This window comes from Lissotriton vulgaris, chromosome 6, assembly GCF_964263255.1.
Source record: "Lissotriton vulgaris chromosome 6, aLisVul1.2, whole genome shotgun sequence".
Lineage (NCBI taxonomy): Eukaryota > Metazoa > Chordata > Amphibia > Caudata > Salamandridae > Lissotriton > Lissotriton vulgaris.
The window spans coordinates 1229618820-1229640755 of NC_141694.1; the positions used below are offsets into that span (position 1 = coordinate 1229618820).

General features: G+C 43.0%; 1 protein-coding gene across 2 annotated transcripts in view; it reads left to right on the forward strand.

Moving 5' to 3' along the window:
* Positions 1-21936, forward strand: part of TMEM181 (transmembrane protein 181) — a 395254-nt gene that overhangs the window by 156382 nt on the left and 216936 nt on the right. For both annotated transcript variants that reach the window (XM_086927323.1, XM_086927322.1), the window contains exon 2: positions 9522-9625. In XM_086927323.1, coding sequence (XP_086783449.1) covers positions 9522-9625 — 104 coding nt within the window. The remainder of the gene's footprint in view (positions 1-9521; positions 9626-21936) is intronic.

Sequence of the window (21936 nt, forward strand, 5' to 3'; positions counted from 1 at the left end):
CTGACTGTGCGATATATAATGTATGTGGAAGTGCAGAGCATAATGTGCTACAGGTACTATTGTTAAGTGTGGGGAGGGGTTATGACTCATCTGGTTCTTATGTACATCAAAAGGGCGGATTGATGGATCAAGACAATGTTTGAGTCTCCAAGAGTCTTAAACACAATCATCGCGTTTATCCAGAGAATAAACATAGGAAAATCCACCTGAGACCAGATTCAAAGTACAAACCATGAAGGTTTATTTAAAATTTAGAATCAGTAGAGAAAGCAAAAGGATGGTTAGTCAATCATATCCCATAATGGAAGATATAATTGGCTGCAGAATTAGACCTGTATTATCAATAGCTAGAACCAATCTAGCACAAGGAAAATAAAATGTCAAGGACTGCTCACTTCAAGGCACGAACAAGCAGGAGCATTTTCTAAGTGCAGATTTATAGATTTACTAAGAGTCTGCTCTCTAAGGACACCAAGTAAAGACTTAAGCAGGGCAATAGGTGGTCTGACACACGAGCCTTTATACACCTTTGGACAAAGAAACCATACAGTCATTTTAGTAGGACAAAGAAAGTTACACTTAAGACACTTTGAAAAAACCGAGAACACATCACCTGGTATCAAGAACCTCTGCTGTACATCTACTGAATACTCTGAACAATGCCTTACACAGAAAACAAAAGAGCATTCAAAAATATAAACACCATCTCAGTTCAACCGAAGGAAGTGCCACCAGTTGCATATGGTTGTAAAATCTGTCCTCTCCAGGAACACCAGGAACATAAAATAATACATTGAATTAAATGTTACAGAGCAGACAAGACAGTTGATCTAACTGCATTTTGTATATTTAATACTTTAGTGAAGTTCATATCCGAGGCTCTCAGAGCATATGTAGAGAAAGAACATAATATTTTAAGCAGGGCGAATTGCAATGAAAATGAAAATACAAGTAGGCCACTTTGTCCACTTAGGGTAATTTAAGCATTTTGTCATGGTGAAACACAATGCAAACGTGCCATTTGTGTCTCGTTAATCCCAATTAAAGCACATAAATTATTTTTAGAATTGTCGCCTTCAATCACGAAAGGCCAAGCCTTGAGTGATGAGTAATGTTGCCACACCCTAAACTGTCACTATGGTATATGTGACCTACGTCATGCATTTTTTTAGTTGTTATTTACAGTAGCTCTAAACAGATGTTTTAAGCAGAACCAGAGCAGTCTCAATGTATAGGCCCACAGGGTGAGCAGTGAAGATTTAGAAAGATGGTTGAGTAGTGGCATCTTTAGTGTGGTAAGAACATGGGATTACACCTTTACTCTGCTTTAATGAATGCCATTGTCTTTGTTTATTGCTATACATATAATAAAGTGTGGGCATATGTTCAGCTCTTGGTCAGCCATTGTTCCATGGTTTCTTATTTCAGTTAACGCCCAGGTGCAAACACCTTTCAGGAATGTAAACTGAGCGACGTTTTTAGCTCCACTTTATTTTACACAGGCTGCAATCGATTAGAAAATGGGTGCATCTTTTGTGTTTATACCACTACTAAGTTTCTTTATTGTGATCCCTGCCCCTTTACAGAAAGGGCGAACGGGCGCATGATTGAAATAAGTCTGTAATTACTGAGCCAGAAGCCAGATAAACTAGTTAATGGATTAAGAGAAGTAGTTGCAGCCAAAGGGCGTCCTTAGTGACGCATGGTTGGCCCCACCTTATGGCCATAGGCACCGTGCTGCTTTCAATGAGGCAGCTGTGCTGGTGCGTCACATGGCATTGTGTTTTCTTAATGAATTCCAGTTGATCTAAGAAGTTGTTTTTTTTTTGCTGGAGGCTAGACATAGGTCGTTATGTGCCACACCTGCACATGCTGGTTTTGGCAGACAAAAGGGCGTGGCGTCAGCTTTGCGGATAAATTAACGTAGTTCTTGTGTTAATGGCACTGGTGAGACAGCGACAGCTGGATGATTTAGTAGAGGGTCCTTGGCAGTGAGGAGGCAACTTGCACCAACCAATTTCTCATGTTAGCACTACCTAAAACAGAACCAACTACTAACCATGAAAGAATGTAGAGGGTGTAGCGTAATGGCCAGAGCTGCTGATCTCAGAGTTGGGGAACCAGGTTCGAGTCTCGGTGTTGGCTCAACTTCCTGTGATTCTGGGCAAATAATTTAATCGCCCCATAAATTAATGTGTCCATAACTGGTGCTCATGAAAAGCACCGGTGTTGATGCTGAGCACCGGAAACCACTGGCACAAATTAAGCACTTTGGGTTTGCAGTGCTATGGTTTTGTTGTTGTTGATGTTACAAAGAGGACAACAGTGCTGGTCCAAACATCGCTATGCACACACTGCACCGTGGCTCTTTTGCAGCCACTATATTGTGAACTTATGGGCTTATGTGGTGTAGCTGTAAGAGAGTTTCCTTTATCGACCTTAACGCCTTAACCGCAGAGGTTTTTCCACCACAGTGCGGGCGTTCTAAAGGGTGGGCGGGGCTCCGTCGAGGTAGTGCTCCCGTTGGCCAACGGCCGACGGGAGCACACAAGGGGTTAAAGTAAAGTCAGCCCTGTGCATAACTGGTAAAGGTTTTCAGACAGGAAGATGTGCCATACTTTTGTATTCAACTAAGGAGAACTCTAGCTATCAATGTCATGTGCCACCTCCATTGTCTGATTATAGCACCTCCCAAAAATATAGGTGTTAGGGGGATGTTCTCCCCGTTGGACAGGCATCCTGCATTCCTGGATAGACTGGCTTACTGTCTGTGAAGAAAGAGCTGTCTTGAGCCACGACTTGCTCTCACTCACTGGGATAAGGGAGATGTAGAAAACAAAGTCATCAAGTGAAGACTTTCAACTATGTCAGCGCCAACTTTGCTTATGTACGCGTTTTCATGGTAGAATCTAAACGGTGCTGAAGGGGTTAATTGCCATGAATGAGTACTGCAGCTGAAAAACGTATGTGTAGTGTATAACGGTGTGACTCGCCACATGTCCCGTGCATGTGTTCTCTTGGGCCGAGACACCCCGCATGTTCATCTTCAATGGTGTTATGTTTTGACTGTACATTGTAATTTATGACCTGTGCGGGCGGAGAGATATAGTACTGTCTTGCATGGAATGCATTATGTGTAGGGTGGATTTACCAGATCTTCTGCAGGGTGCAGTACCATATGTGACCAAAAGAGGTCCGCAGTGCTGGTGCCTTGCTCACTAGGGACCTCTAGGAGCAGCTTGCAGTACTGCAACTAGACATGTAATGCTGGTGCCTTGCTCACTAGGGACTTCTAGGAACAGCTTTCAGTACTGCACCTAGATATGCAGGGCTGGTGCCTAGCTCACTAGGGATCTCTAGGAGCAGCTTGCAGTACTGCACTGAGACACGCAGTGCTGGCGCCTTGCTCTTGCTCACTAGGGACCTCTAGGAGTAGTTTACGGACCTGCACTGAGACATACAATGCTGGTTCCTGGCTCACTACGCAAGCATTTGCAATGCACTAGGTCTCGAATTACTGAAAGTATGAGCTATTGGCATTGCATTATTATTTGCAATGCCAATACCTCAAACTATCAGTATTGCAAGACTTATTGCATTGCAAATGCTTGTTTTGAGGTGTGATAGCTAAGCTCATGCAGCCCCATTTAAAAGGGGAACGATGTGAGTATTTTGCCATTCATATTGAGCCTTGCACCTTGTTGGGGGGTGCTGAATCCTATTTTTTGATGGGTAGCACACAACAAAGTGTGGCGGAGTGCTTGGTGAGCAGTCTTGTATTTGTTGTAATACTGTGTAGAAACTCTTTTGATGTCTTGGGTGCGTGATCAGGGAGATGCTTGTGTCTTCTGCTGACAGCAAAACCACGCATCCCGCTTCGTCCTGTCCTCATTCCTCCACATGAGCCAAGACTTCTTTTTAGTTACCTGCTTTTTCTACTTTACACGAGGAGCCATCCTCCAGCCTTTGTAAAAGATCTTCTTAGACAACTCCCACTTAAATTATTTGTTGGAAATGGCATTTCTGCAAGACAATTAGAGATGAAAAATTTGAACATTTCTCTTGCTTCCATGGTTTCGGCTAGAACAGCAGAATGGCATAGACGTTGTAGTTCTTGTTTGTTTAGTCTTAGCCTGGCTCTTTTCTGACCTGTGACCCTTGCAAAATCTATTTTTTATATGTCTCCCAAGTTATCTTTCATTAGGATCTCTTCAGCAAGATTTCTTCCAAATTGCCCCTATTCACTGTAATTAACTCTGGTAACTGTAATTGACTTTGGTACAAAACAATAGTAGCCAAACAGATATTGTTTCCTGTTTACGAAAACAAGTCCGTCTATCTGAATGACTGTTTTCACCCAGCAAAGTGTGCTGATTTGGTCTGGTCGACACTGCAGCTGATGATTGCCCTGGTAAAGCACTCTTCTCATGAAGGGCATGTGTATGTCAAACAATAATCTTTTCAGTTAATGGTTTTCATAATTGGTTCTCAATTATATTATACCAAGATTTCGTGGGTTGGTAATAGAATCCGTAGTCCATTCCAGCTCCACTTTTGAAACGCCCTTTATTCAAGGTGTAACCAAAGACAAATTTGCTCTCTTGATAAAAGCCTGTTCAAACAGAAGAGATCATGCAGTGACTGCATTTAAAGGCCTTAACTGGCTTCATGTGGAGGCCAGAGTACAGTGGAAATGCCTTTGTATTGCAATAGCATTGAACGGTGTGAAAGGTAGTGATCCAAACTACAAATTAAAGAAATATTGTTTGAATCTATGTGTTTGTGAAAATACCAGGAGAGATTTAACGCTCAAGGGCTCCGAGGGTTGTTTGTGAGCAAGACGGGAGGCTGCGCCAGTCATCTGTGCCCCGGATGATTCTGCAGGGCAGTTAAGCTCTTAGCAGCTGTGAGTTCCTCCACCCTACAAATGGCGATGCCAAAGGAGCAACACATGCCCATTTACCCTTTTGGATAAACAACTCTGTGAGCCTCACAAGCTAGGGGCTAAACTTTGCCCTAAAATACCATGCACGAACATTCTGGATATCTGGAAAATTCAGGAGTCTCCGAAGTAAGAACTCACTAACACTTGCTACTCTGCACTTAAAGGAAAACAAGCATCGTCAAACTCAACAAGTGTGAATTTGGCAAGCAAGCATTTGCATATTTTTTACATATTTATTCTGTAAGCATATGCAATAGAAATGTAAAGTTTAAAAGTAAGAAAAAAAAAGAATTGAAAGGAAAGCTTGCCCCACCAGTCCTAGCGCTGATGTGCACTACCTATCCGTCAGATGTTCAGATTTACCAGTAAAAATACCATCACTCATAGTCAGAATGTAAAGAGCAGTTTAAAAGGCCAGACAATAAAAAGGGCTCATCCAAACCCCCTTGTGCATGTACAGAAGTATGTATTTTTATCTATATTTTTTAATGCATGAGGGCGATGACTGTCTCTACGCCAGACCTTATAAAACATTACAGATAAAGGGTTGACCCAATGGTACTGGGACCTGGGTATATAGTGTTACATAGATAAGGGACCCAGACTACGTATTACTTAGTATATGTAAAAATACTTATGTACATATAACTAGTACCACGACTTTCTGAGTGATATTTATTCACATCCTCATTCTTATACTATATATATATATATATATATATACACTTCAGCATAGATAAACATTAGTGCCCGAAGTGGGACGAGGTGAAAGTAGGAGAAGGGGGGAGTGATTTGTGAGGATCAAGGTATTGATTAGACAGATGTAATAGTTACATGTGGTCAAACAAAAAAATTCAACTGGTTGACATCACATGGGCATATTTATTGTAGCCCCATACATTGTTTAACATTCATGTAGTCCTATCCCATATAGTACGCCACAGTAATAATACTTGGTTGAGGATGGGTAGGCGTTGTAAGAGACATTCGACGTTTCGACTCCTAAGTGGTGTAGGTTCAGTCGCACCTTACAGTGGGGTCTTCTTCAGGACTAGGATGTGATGTATTTTTACATATACAAAGAAATACGTAGTCTGGGACACTTATCTATGTAACAGACTTATAAAACAAGAATGTTGTATTTAAAGGCCAGCTGTTTACGGGGCACAGTTTGCACCAGTTGGCTATAATGTCCAGTGATCTCTGGGGGACTTAAATTGCTGCAGCAAAACATATTTCCTGCAGTGCCAAGGGAACCTCCTTCATAGGAACCGAGACATTGTTTCACTTTTCAGTCCTTTCAACCCCTGAAATTGCATCAAACTATGTGAATGCCATCCAGCAGCCATTGATACCTCACCTGCCAGCGCTCTAGTCTTGAAATGACTCCTACTTCGGGCGGATAGATATATCACCGCTTTGAAAATTTAGCACAGGCCAGTGGCGTTTCTGCCGCTCTTCTCTCTGGTAGCATCTTTATTTCAAACGTGCATCGGCTTGAGGGGCAGAAAAAAAGTTATTCTCCTCCTTCTGCTAGACCATGGCAGCAGCAGCTTGTCTGCAGTGATGTTTTTTTGGATATCCTTCAAATAACAAGCATCTACAGGGGCACCCATTAAAACAAAAAACAAGGTTTTTGGTTTCCTGTCCAGAAATGGTGCGAGCGTGACTGGGGGTAATAAGAAACACGAGTAAAGGCGGTGGATGCGGAGGAGGATAAAGAAAGACGCATATTACATCACAATCTGTGGTAGGAAAGACGCAACAGGGATGGGGGCAGATTGTAGGAGACCGAGCAAGTGAAAACACAAGTAATCATGTGGAGTGCACCAGGAAAAAAGTAGCTCCTAAAACGGGAGGAGTGGATGGGCACAAGTGCTTGGTCCATGCATTAAGGGTGGGCCGAACACAAAAAGAGGCATGCTACAGACAAACTGAAATGAAGGGCATGAGAGCAATGTCGGAGCGAACAAATGGTAAACGTATGGGCGTGCTGAAGCCCACTGATTGTAAACAACATGTCTCAAAGTCAGCACATGCCCTGTCTAGTTGGGACCTAAAACATTAAAAGCCGTTTTGCTAGATCCTTAACCGGACACTCTCCAAGAATCTCAAACACTCTCGGCATCTGTCTGCATCTTTATGAAATTATTAAAAATGTTGTCATAGAGAAACACCGTAAGTCTAACATGTTAATCAGTAAATCACTACAGCATTTTGCCAGCCCCTGCAGTACTGTACTTACTGTAATCTTGTTTTGAAGTATCTGCTTCTTAACATTGTATTATTCCTACTACTGTTGATGAATTAATATTATTTAGGCTCCTCTTACTGTTGTAATGTTATACAATCGCATTATTTACTTATTGTATAGTTCTCTCATAATTTGTATTTCTATGATTGCTACCCCTCCCAGAAATGTTAGCATCATTATGGTATAGAGCTTCTTTACCCATGTAAACAGCACAGTTGTTTTAACACATGTTTCTTAATGCTGTAAAGTGCACTGCCATATGTTTGGTCTACGATGCTTTCGATAAAACAATACAAAGTAAAATAAAGAAGACGGTGTGTGACTGTGAGGGAGTGCTCATGCTGGAGTCATTACTTTTGATTTGCCCTCTAACTTTCTATGGTTCCCCATTGAATATAATCCTGTGGCCTATAATGCACACAGCCCTGTGCTCCTGACATGCACACCCCTGGTACTCCTTACATGCACACCCCTGGTACTCCTTACAGGGGCATCATCCTGTGCTCCCCACAGGGGATATACTGGTGTTTCCCTAAATCTTGTCACCTTGTACTCCTGTGAAGCGCATCACCCTGTGTTCCCTTGCTACCAGCCTCCTGTGCTCTACTGACGTCCATCACTACGTGACTCCTGATGCACGGTTACCTATGAATGTTTATGTGTAGCGATGCTTTTGTTGGTCTGTGTGCATGGGGGACTGTATATCTCTTAGACTTATAAGAGTGAGTCTCTTTAGGGTGTTAGTTTGGGTGCATGTTCGATGTGTGCATGTGCACCTGTAGGTTGTGCGCCTTTAGGTTCATGCACTGTACGAAATGCCAATACTTCTCACTTTTTTGTTCCCTACTTAGAGTGTATGTAGATGTGTTAAATCAGGGCGAAACAAAAAGCTTTATTTCAGTCTCTTCACAGCGTCAGACTTTACAAATCTTCTAAAAGGCCTGACCGTTTGGATTTGTCAATTACTGTTTCTCTTAGTGGACCCAGCCTCTGCAACACTTAACCACGAAATCATTTGGAAAACTGAAATCCATCATCCGCATTAAGTTCATAGCTTGCTGCTATTGATGTTGAGTTAGTTAATGAAGTGGTAGGAAGTGTAAAAGTGATTTTATGTAGCGCTTACTACTGGTGTTCAATACTGGCCCTGTTATAGGCACGGGCGGAGTTCCACTATGCAGAATTCTACGAAGTGACCAAAAAACTCCACTGCGATACACAGAGTTCCGCAAAGGGCGTAGTGCTTTGGGTCACGCTATTCGCCCTGAGTTTTAGTGCCGGGTGTTTGACTCGCGCTTGATAATCAGCCCGAATGGCACCATGTGCAGCACAAGAGGGCGCTGCTTCTTTCTGCTGCTCAAGTAGATTTTCTACTTGAGTGCCAAATTCTTCAGCGCGAGCGGTTGCTGCCACCTGTGACTGCCCACATTGAGAAATCTTGCTGGGAGGTGGTCTGGAATAAGATTTTCCTCATTCGTCCTCGCCAACTTAACGTTGGCATGCGAGGAAAAAGTCAGCTCCGTTATGCAGAGCAGAGTTTTTCAGTACACTGCGCGCTACTCGGAGTGGGAACAACTCCGCGAGTGGAGCAGAATTTCACGCCCAGCCCTACCCTGATGTAAGGGCTATGGAACTGTGGCAGATTAAAGAACCAAGGCAGAAGGCGATGAAGTGATTTACTTAGATTGATGCAGTCAAGTGTGGAAGCTTGTGTTAGAATCCTGGACTCCTGGTTCTAAGGCTTATAACGAGTAAACCTGTTTACCCGAAGCTGCAACCTTCTACATTCAAGTACCTCTTGGATCGTATAGGAGGACAGGTATGGCCTTTGGCCTCGTACCCGGCAGTCAATGGTATTCTGTGTGCTGTCAAGTTCTATGCATATAGAATAATAACCGAAAACTGTTTTCTTAAGATGTATAGTTGGCCCATGTAGCTGCATCAGAGTAGTCACTACTTTTAAGATTAAATAAACAAATTCTCTAAACGCCTGCTCACTTCCTGATTCCAGGGCTGATCATTTCCTGCTTCCGGAACCCTCCGCTAACTTAGTCTTCCACCCTTTAAGACAGAAGGGTCCAAAGTAGTTGCTATATGGCAAAATCCATATTATCACAACATCCACCGAAGGTGTACATACATTAAATCTAAAGGAAATTTAGTTATTTCAGGGGTTTTACCAAAGTTTTGGCCAGGATCTAAGCCCCCGAGCCTACGTAGGGATCTTTGATTCAGACAAAATGTCTCTTAAATTTTTGGTGATCAGTGTCTTGAGTGTCCTGTCTATAGCACTAATAATTTCCTTGATTCTGTTCTTTTCAGGTTGGCACCTATGCGACTTTACACGCTTTCCAAGCGCCACTTTGTTCTCGTCTTCGTTGTGTTCTTCGTTTGCTTTGGTTTAACAGTCTTCATTGGCATTGCAGGTGAGACTTTATTGTAACTATCATTTTCATTTTAAAAAGACTATTTTTTTCTTTGAATTTGTTCGCCTGATTTCGATCTCTTAAATGTTAGAAACTTTTAGGCCAACTTTTGTTGACAGTTGCTTCTCCTTCAAGACTGCAGACTGAATGAGAAAACAACAAGTGTCGATGTCCTTGAAATAAATGCAAAACATGAAATTAAATTATAAAATCACCAATACTTCTGCTAGATCAACCATGACTAGGTCGTGATTTACTTCAACACATTTATTGACTTTCTTGGAAGGTGCCAACGAGAGGTGAAACCCTTACTATGGAATGTGCGGAAAGTTCTGCCTACAATAAGTGATTCTGTGGTAAGGCTGTTCACTGTTGGCAGTCTGCGCTCCACCAACATTTTGCCACTCAAACAGAAATTATGTGGTTAACATGTGGGAGATTCTGAATTCAGCTTTCCCTGTTGGTCGATTATGACTGGCAGGCCCTGGAGGGTTTGACTATTACATGCAGACAAACACAAACAGAGGGAAGCACGCGCACTTGAACACACAGACAACCCAAGACACAGAGAATCAGTCAGACACGGATATACAGACAAACAGGCACAGTGACAGAGACATACAAGTACTAAGACTGACAGACTAGTGGGAACCACATAGGTACATCCTGAGACGCATAGACGGACAGACTTGAGACAAACGCATACAAATTGATATAGGCATAGACCTACAGAGACAGAAAACAAGCATTTGCAATGCAATTGGTCTTGCATTTGCGAGAGTTTAAGCTATTGGCATTGTAAATGGCAATGCCTTTTATATGTTTTGCTAATTAACACATAAATAAAAGGCATTGTCATGTACAATACCAATAGCTCAAACCCTTGTAAATGCGAGACCTATGCAAAGAAGCCTCCGCCATTGTCCCGGGCTGGTTAAAAAGTGAAAGCGTGCATGCTGTGCTCAATGTTGCAGGAAAGCATGTCATGCCTGCAGGTAGAGAAACTGCTTACAGAAAATAGTGCTTACTCACTGTGTAACATCCAAAGTAAAAGGCCGGTTCTCATGGGAGGTTACAAATAAGGACAAGGTGGTGCTAAGAGTGACTAACAAGCCTATTAACGAATCAGAAGCCAGCATTTAGGAAGGACAATGACACAACCAAATGACAAATATGGGCAGAGAATGGGTGGGGCTTCTATTCCATATTCCAATATAGCATGGCTCGCAGAGCAGCGCATGCGCTGTCCAGGCTCGACCTAAAAAGTTTAGGTGAATATGGAGATAAACACACACTCACACGCTCTCCCCCTTCGTCGCAAACATACACATACTTTGCAATAACAGCAAACATCTCTGCCACCAAGACATTTCTAGTCAAAGGTAAGGTTGCGTAAAGTTACTCTGTGGCGGTGATCGACGGACTTTAACCTTAACAAGCTGATGAAAGCAGGCTGCGGTTGATATCTCTTTAATGATAAGGATCAGCAGTATGTCACCAAGTGCCGAGGAATCAGGAAAGCTAGCATTGACACCATGACCAGCTTTGAAGTAATATCGGGTGGTTTGATTTTACCATTAAAAGATTCAACACGTCCCAAGGCCAGAGTTCTTTAATGAACAAGGCAGGCCAGGACTCCACTCTCCCCGGGCAGCAGTGAACTAACTGCATTTCTCTGCAAGATCAGTACATTCAGTTGGATAATACGAACACTAATAATTTACAGTGTGTAGCGACAATAGCAAGGTGCTATGAATTGCTTAATGAAAACAATTTACTGTTGCATATGATATATAGTCGCCCCAACTGAACTTGCAAGAGTTTCTGTGTGTGAATAAGGGCATGAGACTGGAGACTAAGTTCCTTTATCGTCACTAAGCTCCGCAGTGACTTACATTATTCTTAATAATGTAAAGCAGATGTTATTTTATCCTATATACGTAGGACAGCCAGTCTTGGGTTTTGAGCCACGGCAGTTTGCATGTTGAAGTTTTGAGCCTATGCTTTCATTCTAAAAAGGGAAACTGCATGTTCCAGAATGCAACATATTGCAAACTAAACCTAATTTTCTGCAAGGAAATAAGTGTGTTCAAGCTCTCCCACTTGATGTTATTTTTAATATTATTTTTATTCATATTATTTTTTAATACGCTATCAGATTCATTACTTTACTACCAGCAACCATAGAAGCTTAATAAAACGAGATGCCTGAATTAATTTTAGCCATTGTTAATTACTTGGGGCACTTTCCATGTCGTGTTTTTGGTCCACTGTTTCACTCCAGACGTATCAGCCTTGGTCAGATCAGACTGTGTGCTGCTCCAGCAGGAACAGTCCAGCTCGAATTGACAGGCTAGGTCCCTTCCCAGGGGCTTAACACAGGCCCCTGCGGTGTGGGGGAGGGGGCCCAGCCCTTCAGCGGCACCACAGTCCTTCAGTGTGGACCCGTTTATCCTAAAGCCAATGAATACTAGTAATGTCTGCAGTCCCTCTTCACATTCTCCCAGGGGCCCCATCATTGTCACTTCCTGATTGGACATAAGCAACCACAGCAGCGCCATCAGTAGACTAGGCCATTAAGTGGAAAAGAAGACCAGCAGTCATACACGACATTTATGGAGTCCCAGCAGACCTTCAGACTCCAGGTCCTCCACGACACCTTCACAGTAATGCATACGGTAGAGGGGAGCATTGCAAATTACACGGAAGAGTGGCAAAGAAAGACACAACTCGAATGCGTGCTATATATGGTTATAAAATGGCTACTCCTTGAGATCAAAAATATCACCTGCGTATATTCCATCCTGTGGATCCGGATAGGGTCATATGGCGCGGCTGCTGCAGGAGATCTGCTGAGGTCTCAAGACAGGGCGCATGCTTCAGATCCGGGTAAGCAGAAAAGTTGACAATTTCTGGCTTAATTGCCTCAAGAAAAAAATATCATTAATTGCTTGTGATTTTAGGCAGTCTTGTTGCTTTCGTGTCGGATAGTGGTCGTGTCTGCAAGACGCTGCATCTTGTACCCTGTCTAAAGGGCATCTGGTGCGAAATGCCTGTGCTTGCTATTAATTTCATAATCATTCTTGTCACCTTTATATTAATTGTCAGACTCTGTTCATTCTCTTGTCAAGCTCGGCTTATCTCAGCCAACCTGGGAGGTTTAATAATGTGTATTAGCTCTTGCGCAGCTGTTTAATTTAAGGACATTAATATTTGCACAATGCTGTTTATTCTAGCACAGGCATATTGTGTTTGTTTTACAGTGCAACCATCATCAGAAATCACTTCAGAAAAGACCTTAGTTAGCAAAAGCCTTAAATGAGAGACACACAGATATACACTGCTGTTATATGGAGCCTTAGTTAACATATGGCATGCCTAGTTTGGGATGCTGTTTTTTTTGTAAGCCAGGATATTGGCATCAGGTGTTATGTTATGTTTCGATTTACTTTAGTAATTTCAAACTGTATTTATATAGCGCTTACTACCCCATATGAGGTATTAGAGTGCTTTGCAGTGAGTAGCAGGCTACTCCGGAACTCAAGAATAGAGTTTAATAGTTAGTAGATTAGTAACAAGTGCTTTATGTTCCTCGTGGATTAGTTGTGTTAGGTTTGTGCTCTCAATTTCGTGTGTGTTTAGCTGGGATAGAATGATGGGAATGGATTAAATAAGGTGAAGTAGTAAGTTGTTTTTGTGATTAGAGGCTGTGTGCGCCTGTTGGGTGAATTAACGGAAAAGAAGAGGGACATGTGAGAAGGATGTTTGGGAGTTCATAGTAAAAAAGTTTGGGATGAGTGGACCTCTGCACCTTTACAAGAGGACGTACCCAAATATGTATATCGGCATTGCGCTGGTTTGCTGTTTCTGTGACTCAAGGGACAAAACTAAACCGATAGCACGAAAAAATGATGGGGGTAGACGTTTCAGAGCGGTAGAATGATAGAAATTCGTAATGGTTTCTATTCTTGGTTTAGTGGTCGTTCAGCAGAGACATGAAAGTCATAATTGATAACAAAGAAGTGGGGAATGAGACAAGAAATATCATTACTCTTTACTTTTCTGACTACAAAGTGCTCCATTGCTGTTCCTCATGCTGCAGTGTGTAGTAGTGTATTAACAGGCAGCAGTGGTGCCCTAGGAATTCTGGTTAGCACAGTAATTGTTTGAAGGACCACAAAACATGTCTAGTCATTGCTTATTGTGAAAGAGGTATAGCCAGAACAGGGATGTCTTTGCTCCTTCGTTCTTACTCCATGTACTGCCTCAATTGTATTTATGATTGGTTTTGTTCCTCTTCATCTACGAGTTCACTTGTCCTCCTTGTAAATCATTTTAACTTTGGGACGGTTCACCTGAACTTCTTTTTTAATTTCAAAGTATTTTATTACATTTTATCATTTTTTTACTATAATATTGTGGATAAAAAAAAAAGAATTATAGGATGAGATTTGTATTGTTGGACCGAAATTTCCCACACAAATCCGTACTATTTAGAAACTCTTTCGCATAATGAATTTGCACATTTTATTACATTTTATTTTTAATCGTTTAACTGTACCTTTTATGGTTTTTATTCAACTGAAATTAAGGAAATTTGATGATATGTCTTTGAAGGCCTGTGTGTTGTACGAAATGCTGATCTTTAACCTGGTACAATTAAGTAGAAAGACATTTATTTCATCAGTTGGCATTATGGATGCAAAAGTAAATCATCATGATGTGCATTATCACAGAAGGTGCATCGATATTGAGCAATGGTGAATCAACATGAACAGTCCATATACACAAATTACCATCCAAGAGGATAAAACAAATGTATGGAATGCAGGTCAAAGTTCACCGTGATGTGAAGAGGAAGGGTATACTGGTCGAAAGTGACCTAATCACAAAAATAAACCTATCTAGTTGGACTGCATTATAGAAGATGCAATGATCTACAGGTTATCACTTCTCATTCCTTTACTTTTAGCCATCCTTCTTGACTTCCTCATACAACTTGGCCGTGCTTGCTTATTGACATATTTTTTTTAGGTTTTAAATAGATTTTGTAGCCTTTGGAACATGTGGTGAGGATGTTTCATGCTAAAAAGGGGGTCCATCCAAAGCTCTAGTTTTCTCCAAATAAATGGTCTCCCGGAGTACACAAGCATGGAAGCAGCTGGGCTGCTGACAGTGGGCACTGTGTTGGGCATTGATAGATTCCTTCGTCAAGAAAAGGGCTTTTGCATTGATGCAGGCTAGATGATCTCTTCTTCCCTTTACCACTTGGATGAAAGCAGCTTATGTATTTGGGGGCATAGTGGGTGGGCCTGCTCCAATTCCTGGAATCTCTCCCCTCGCAGCACATACATTCGCCGCCTGCCTCCGCTTCTACAAGCTCTCTACCTGCACAGGGTACCAGATCCCAGTCCCCAAACCCATTCCCACACCTTAGTGGAAGGCCTTCAAAGACATATCATCAAGTTTCCTTAGTGGAAGGCAGGCTTAATGACATCTCACTCTGCCTCCCACAACTTAAGTCAGAGGTATGTAGCCGATTGCATATCTCCGCAGAACTGCCTGCCAACTCCAGGCATAGCTGTGCCACTATGACCAATCACCATCTCTTCTCGCTCTCATCTAAAGTGTGTACCTTGTAACCCCCCCCCCCCAAATCGTCGGTCACCGGCCTACATCACCCCCTCACCCCATAGTTGGGCTTCCGCTCCTATTCCTAACGACCCTTCACGGCTATCCAGTTGTAGACCCTCCCTGCGGATAGGGATATCCATTCTCTCCTACTTTCCTATGATCCGGCACATTCCTTCAACATATCCAACTTGCAACAAATTGAATCCATCACCACTGATCCCTTCAGGAACCTAGGCTAAACACTAGAGCATTAAAGGAGAATAACCTCACGAAAGTCACCACTTCACTTTTCGCTCCAATTGACGCCAACAGAAAGCTCAAATGCGTGCTCCTAAACTGTAGATCGGCAGTGAAACATGCTGCGGACATTGCCGACCTCATCCTTGCACAGGACTTTGACCTTGTAATGCAGACTGAAACATTGTTAAATGACTCCGCTGCGCCCATCCTGGACATTTTAGTGCCTCCCAACTATGATATTCGGTTTGGACAGAGCAAGTGGTCAGAGTGGAGGCATTGCCTGCTTACATCACAGCAACCTAACTGTGAAAGCACTACAATCTGACCTCCTGCCATCCTGTGAATACCTATGCATTGAAGTGTCTGGTAGCAACAATCATCCATGCAAACTGCACACGTTGTACCACCCGCCTTCGAGACAACCTTCCCTTCACTGAACAGATCATAGACATTATCTCGGCGAACGCGGATTTCCATGGCATTCAGATCTTCCTGGGAGAATTCAACCCGCATTGGAACAATGTGAATGATGAGGTGGTCCATAGCCTTAAAGCCTTCCCACTGGGCTTCAACCTAGTCTTAGGTCTTGTCAGTGGTAAGCCCAACTCCATCAGTCTGGATTCGATCCTCCCATGTAATTGGACAGACCACTACCATCACCTTCCTCATCCTGGAGTCGGTAAGAGCTAGTAGAGCCCAGCCAAAGAATCCCAAACTAAAAAGATGTCTACGGAACATCAACGTGCACAATCTGAATGCACTCTGAGATGACATCCTGCCCCCTCATATGAACATGTCGGATGTATATGACCTTACGGCCCATTATAACCTCTCAATGGCCAATGTTTTAGACTTGGTTGCGCCACTATAGCTGAGAAGACTGTCCTCCAAACTCTCCAAACCCTTAATGACAGTCTTAATTCCGAAAGAAGGAATTTAAGACTTGTGGAAAGATTTTGGCGAGCATATCCCTCCCTTGATCATCTCTACCATCTGAGATCCCAAAAAAACCTCTGAAACAAACACATCAGATGCTCAAAGGCCTCCTTCTTCCTAAATCAACTAGAGCAAGCAAAAAACCGTCCCAGAAAACTGTTCAAACTCATCAAGTCCCAAGCGAACAGTCCGACTAATCCATCGCCACAGGGTCGAGGGCCACTGCCGAACTGCGATGAATTTGCTGTCTTCTTCACTGATAAGACCACTAAGATCGAAGCTGAACTATGCTCTGCCCTTTGAACAGCTACTGATCAGTCCGCTGAACACCCTTCCACTTCTGTAATGTGCTATTCCGGACTGCCTAAAAGAGGGTCAAGTTACCCCGATCCTAAAGAAACCATCTGCAGATCACACGGACCTTAACAAATTTTACCCAATCTCTAACATTCCCATGTTGGCAAAGCTCCTGGAGAAATGTGTTCTCGCCCAGCTCTGTAACCACATCTATCACTTCCAACTCCTGGACCAATGTCAATCTGGTTTTCGACCCGGGTCATAATACAGAATCTGAGTTAACTCACATTGTTGATGATGCGCTAAGAATGTTGAATCAAAATGAATCTTGCCTACTGATACTTCTCGACCTTTCGTCAGCATTTGACACTGTCAAACATGATAACCTGATTGACCTCCTGGAACACAGAATGGGGCTGTCTGGGCCTGTACTAAACTGGTTCTCCTCATTCCTTCATAACAGATCCCAAAGCTTCAAGATGAACCAGTCCCTCTCTCATCCTTCGCCGGTCACGCTTTGGGTCCCACAGGGTTCAGCTCTCTCCCCCACCGTCTTCAACCTGTTCATGGAGCCTTTGACAGAAATTCTGAAATCATCCAGCATACACTTATCACATGTATGCGGATGACACCCAACTATACCTGAAGATTGCTTCCCTTGAGGACATCTAGTCCATCAATTCAGTCCTACTGGAAACTCAAAGCTGGTTGATACTGTAGTGTTCTCTATGTTGTGCCTACCGGGCACCTGAAGTTGGAACCTCTGTTGTTCATGGTTCCATGCTTTGTCTTGAGAATGTGCCTTTCTGGCAGTTGACAGTTGTCTCTGCTTCCTGTCGCTGCGCTTCTCCTAAGCTAAATAAACTAAGACTACAAGCTACCATACCGTGTTGTTTGCATCTATACCACAAATTTGTTGGCGACGATGCTTAGGAGAAGGTAAAGAACCCGTCTTACCTCAACTCTCCTCGTGTTCCTGTGCCGAGTGTACCGCGGACCGAGTGCTCACGAAGACCAGCTGTTCCCAAATCCTTCTCGACGAGCCGATGTCTACTAATGGCGAGATAAGTGATTTCGCCTTACTCTCAGCGCGTATTTAATTTAAATGAAGGCTTAAAGTACATTTTCCCCGACGAGGCCTCAGCACGTCACGTCATCGTCCCCAGCACGAGCGTTTCGTTGCCAACGCAACCATTTGACGCGCGCTCGCCAAGCAAACGCGTTACCTTGACAACTAGGCCACGGCGTGTCTGAGCTGTGTCTGAGCCTGTTCGCGTTCTGCGCATTGACATTACTTTTTAACACCCTGCTCTTGCTCACGCATTTGGGGATTACGCTGGTGTTACACCCACGGCGTTTATTGAGGGCAAGAAGGAATTCAACAACGTTGTGTCAACGGAAAGGACTTCAATGGAAAGCTGCATACATGTTGACAGGGCTGAACATGATGAGTTTGTCTGTTATTAGTCTTTACACGCTGGTGCCATCTAGGGGAGAAAAAAAACATTGACTCTCTCTTCTGCTAAATCTATTTGGACAGCGACAGTGACAGTGTGGACGGCGACAAGGGAAATACGCAATTTCGCTCAGCATGCAATCAGTTTCACCTCCTCCCCCTTTTCTGGAGACCCCAGGCAATCCACCTATTGGTTGGAAGAAATGGTTCGATGCATTTGAGACTTATTTGGGGGCAATAGGTGCATCAAGATATCGCGCAGAAAGGAAGAAGTGTCTCTTACTACACTCTTTAGGTTTTGAGGGGAGAGAGATCTACAAGCACCTACCCCCTTTGGTAAGGAACCACGCAGAAGAAGACGTAGATGAATATGTTGAGACTAGAATGAGACTGGAGTTAAGGTTTGATGTTAAACCTAGTCTTGTTGTTATAAGACATAAGTTCTTCAAAAGGGAACAACTACCAGGGGAGGATGTCGAGACATATGTCTCTAGCTTAAGGCAACTGAGCGCAGAATGTGAATTCGAGGGTTTTAGGGAACAATTAATCCGAGACCAGTACGTATGTAAATGTTCCGACAAGTCTATTCAGCAGAAACTACTGACGTTGGGGAACCCAACTCTTGAAGAAACTATTCGTATGGCCAAGAGTATAGAGTTGTCAAAAAAAGAAGTGAAGGAACTTGAGAGGAAATGTGAAGAAGCAGTTTCCATAGTCAGGACCAAGGAGTACAAAGACAATAAAGCTGTTTTGGGCCCACAACGCTTTGAGAAGAACAGTTTTTCTTCTCCTCAACGTTTTGAGAGAAATGCCTTTTCTAGGAATGACATTTGTTATAGGTGTGGGAATCCTTCGCACAACAAGAACAATAGATTTTGTCCTGCAAGAAACTCTACGTGTCGAAATTGTGGGAAGTTTGGACACTTTGCGAAAATTTGTCAGGTTTCTAAACAAGGAAATCCTACTTTCAATAACAAACCTCAGGGACAGACCAATGTTAATGTGGTTGGTAATGTCGCAGAGTTCTATGGTAGTCCCGGGGGAGATTCAGATCCTATAAATAGTATACAAGACGATCTTAGGGACATGGTTGTGGTTGTTCGGGATGGTGGTGTTATCACAGGGGACCCTTCAGAATGTGTTGACCCCTATGAAGATTTCGGTGTGGGTGACAAAGTCATTACTTTGTTGGTAGATTCAGGTGAAAAAGTTACCATGATCACTCAAGAACTGTTTGAAGTAACTTGGCCTGATAGGAAACTCTTACCACCGGATAGAGCTCCTGTTTCTTATGAAGGACGCAGGATTTCCCTCCTTGGTTTTTTTGAGGATATCATTCACTTCAGGGGGAGGAAGATTTTTGGGAAAATATACGTTTCCTTAAAAGGCTTGAACATCTTGGGGTGGTTTCACCAAGGGTTGTTCAAAATGATTCTCAGACCTGGTACTAAAGAACAGATCAGTATTGATGAATCCTGTGATCAGTTTACAAAGTTAGCTGTTGTAGAATCTAATGAATACGTTAAGAAGCTGATTCTCAAGTTTCCTACTGTTTTCGGAGACAGTCTCGGTATGATTAAAGGTTTCAACCACGAGAAAAAAGTGAAAGAAGGGGCTATCCCTGTCAAGCATAAGGTCAGGAGTGTCCCTTTCAGTGTTAGAGATGGTTTAGAAAAGGAGTTGAGTGGTTTGTGTAAGAAAAAGGTCATAGAACCCATAGAGTCGTCTTTGTGGTTGTCTCCTCTTGTTGTCGCCAGGAAGAGAAATGGTGATTTGCGCGTCTGTGTGGACTTGCGCAGTCTCAATAAAAACATCTGGATTGACTCACACCCCTTACCCAAAATTACTGATTTGCTGTCTCTCACTAGGGGAGCAAGGTGGTTCACCAAGTTAGACTTAGCCTCCGCTTACCACCAGGTGGTGTTGAGTCAATCCTCTAGGCATTTGACGGCCTTTGTTTCTCCTTTTGAGAGTTTTCAATACTGCAGGATGCCTTTCGGCCTTGCGTCGGCGGCTGCAGTTTTTCAAAGGCTAATGAGTCAAATGTTCAAGGATACTCCTGGAGTAATTGTGTTCCAGGATGATGTCTTGATTTTTGGCGAGAACAAAGAGGATCATGATTTTTCTTTGAATCAAGTCTTAGAGATCATGCAGGATAAGGGCGTTGTACTTAAAAGTGAAAAATGTGTTTTCCTAAAGGAAAAAATTGAATTTCTGGGCCATGTTGTTTCACATGATGGTGTGGAGCCTCGTCCTGGTCTGGTGAAAGCCATTGTAGATGCCTCTCCACCTGTTGATAAATCTGGTTTGAAGTCTTTCATTGGGCTTAGTGAATTTTATTCCAGATTTATCAAGGATTACGCTTCCAAAGTCCAACCCCTCACAAATATGCTTAAAAAAACGTGCCCTTTGTTTGGGATAAAAACTGTCAAGAAATTTTCCAATGGATAAAATTACAGTTGGTGGGTGACAGTGTGCTCAAACCTTTTGACCCCAATAAGGAATGTGTCGTGACTGTGGATGCGAGTGGTTTTGGCCTCGGAGCTGTTCTTACTCAGAAGAATGGGCTTATCGATAATACCATTGCCTTATGCTACATAGTCGCCAAAATAGATACTCCCAATGGCTCACTTGTACTGGTCCTACTATATCGCCCTCCCCAAACCATGGCCACATTCCCTTCCACTCTAGCTCAGCTACTGGCACCGTTGGTCACAAATCATCCTAAACTACTTTTGGTTGGGGATTTAAACTTCTGGTTTGACAACATATCATTGGATCCCCAAGCTGCAGAGATGAGTGAACTTCTCTGCGATCTCAACCTGACACAACACATCCACACTGAAACTCACCAGAAGGGCCATAGCCTTGACCAAATCTGGTCTCTGAACTTGTCACTATCCTCAATAGACATAAAACCTTGCTGTTGGTCTGATCACCACAGCATAAGTTTCTCCTTCCAGTTAGACAAGACTACCCATTTCAAGTTACAAACCAGCAAAACCATTAGGAAATGGACCTCTATGGACATGCCAGCCTTTCTTAACTTTTTAGGTGACTCCCTTCCCCTTGACAGCACTAATGTGGAGGAGGCCGATGGTCGGTTCAATGAATGGCTTACTGCAGCGATTAACATCTATGCTCCTCCTACGCGTCTTTGCAGCTCTAGGAGTCCGGACGCACATAAATGGTTTACACCTGAGCTAAAGAAACTTAAACTGGAAGTGAGGCAAAAGGAAAGAACATGGCGCTCCCAGTACTGCCCTCTGGCCAGGGCCACATACTGCTTAGCTAGGAAGACATACCAAAAAACTCTACAAAACCATAAAATTACCTATTACTCATCCAAAATCCTAAACTCCACCAATAAGTCAAAAGAAATTTCAGGATAGTGAACGACCTTTGCAATGATGATAGAACTTCCCCTCCGGTAGTTCCCACACAAGCGCTATGCAATTCCCTGAATGACTTTTTCCGCGATAAGATTTTATTGATTAAACAGAACATCTCCACACTTCCAGCTTGCGCCCCAGTGGATGACATCTATTTTAATCCCTCAACTTTACATTCTTTTCCCCTTATTGACCTGAAAACTTTCTTGGAACTACTGTCTAGAGTCAAATCTGGCTCCCCTATGGATGTCTGCCCCCCCCAAATCATGAAAGAAATCGGTCGAGCCATGCCCAACAGCATGATACCCTTGCTCAACGACTCTCTCACTTCAGGGATAGTGCCTAGTAGCTTTAAG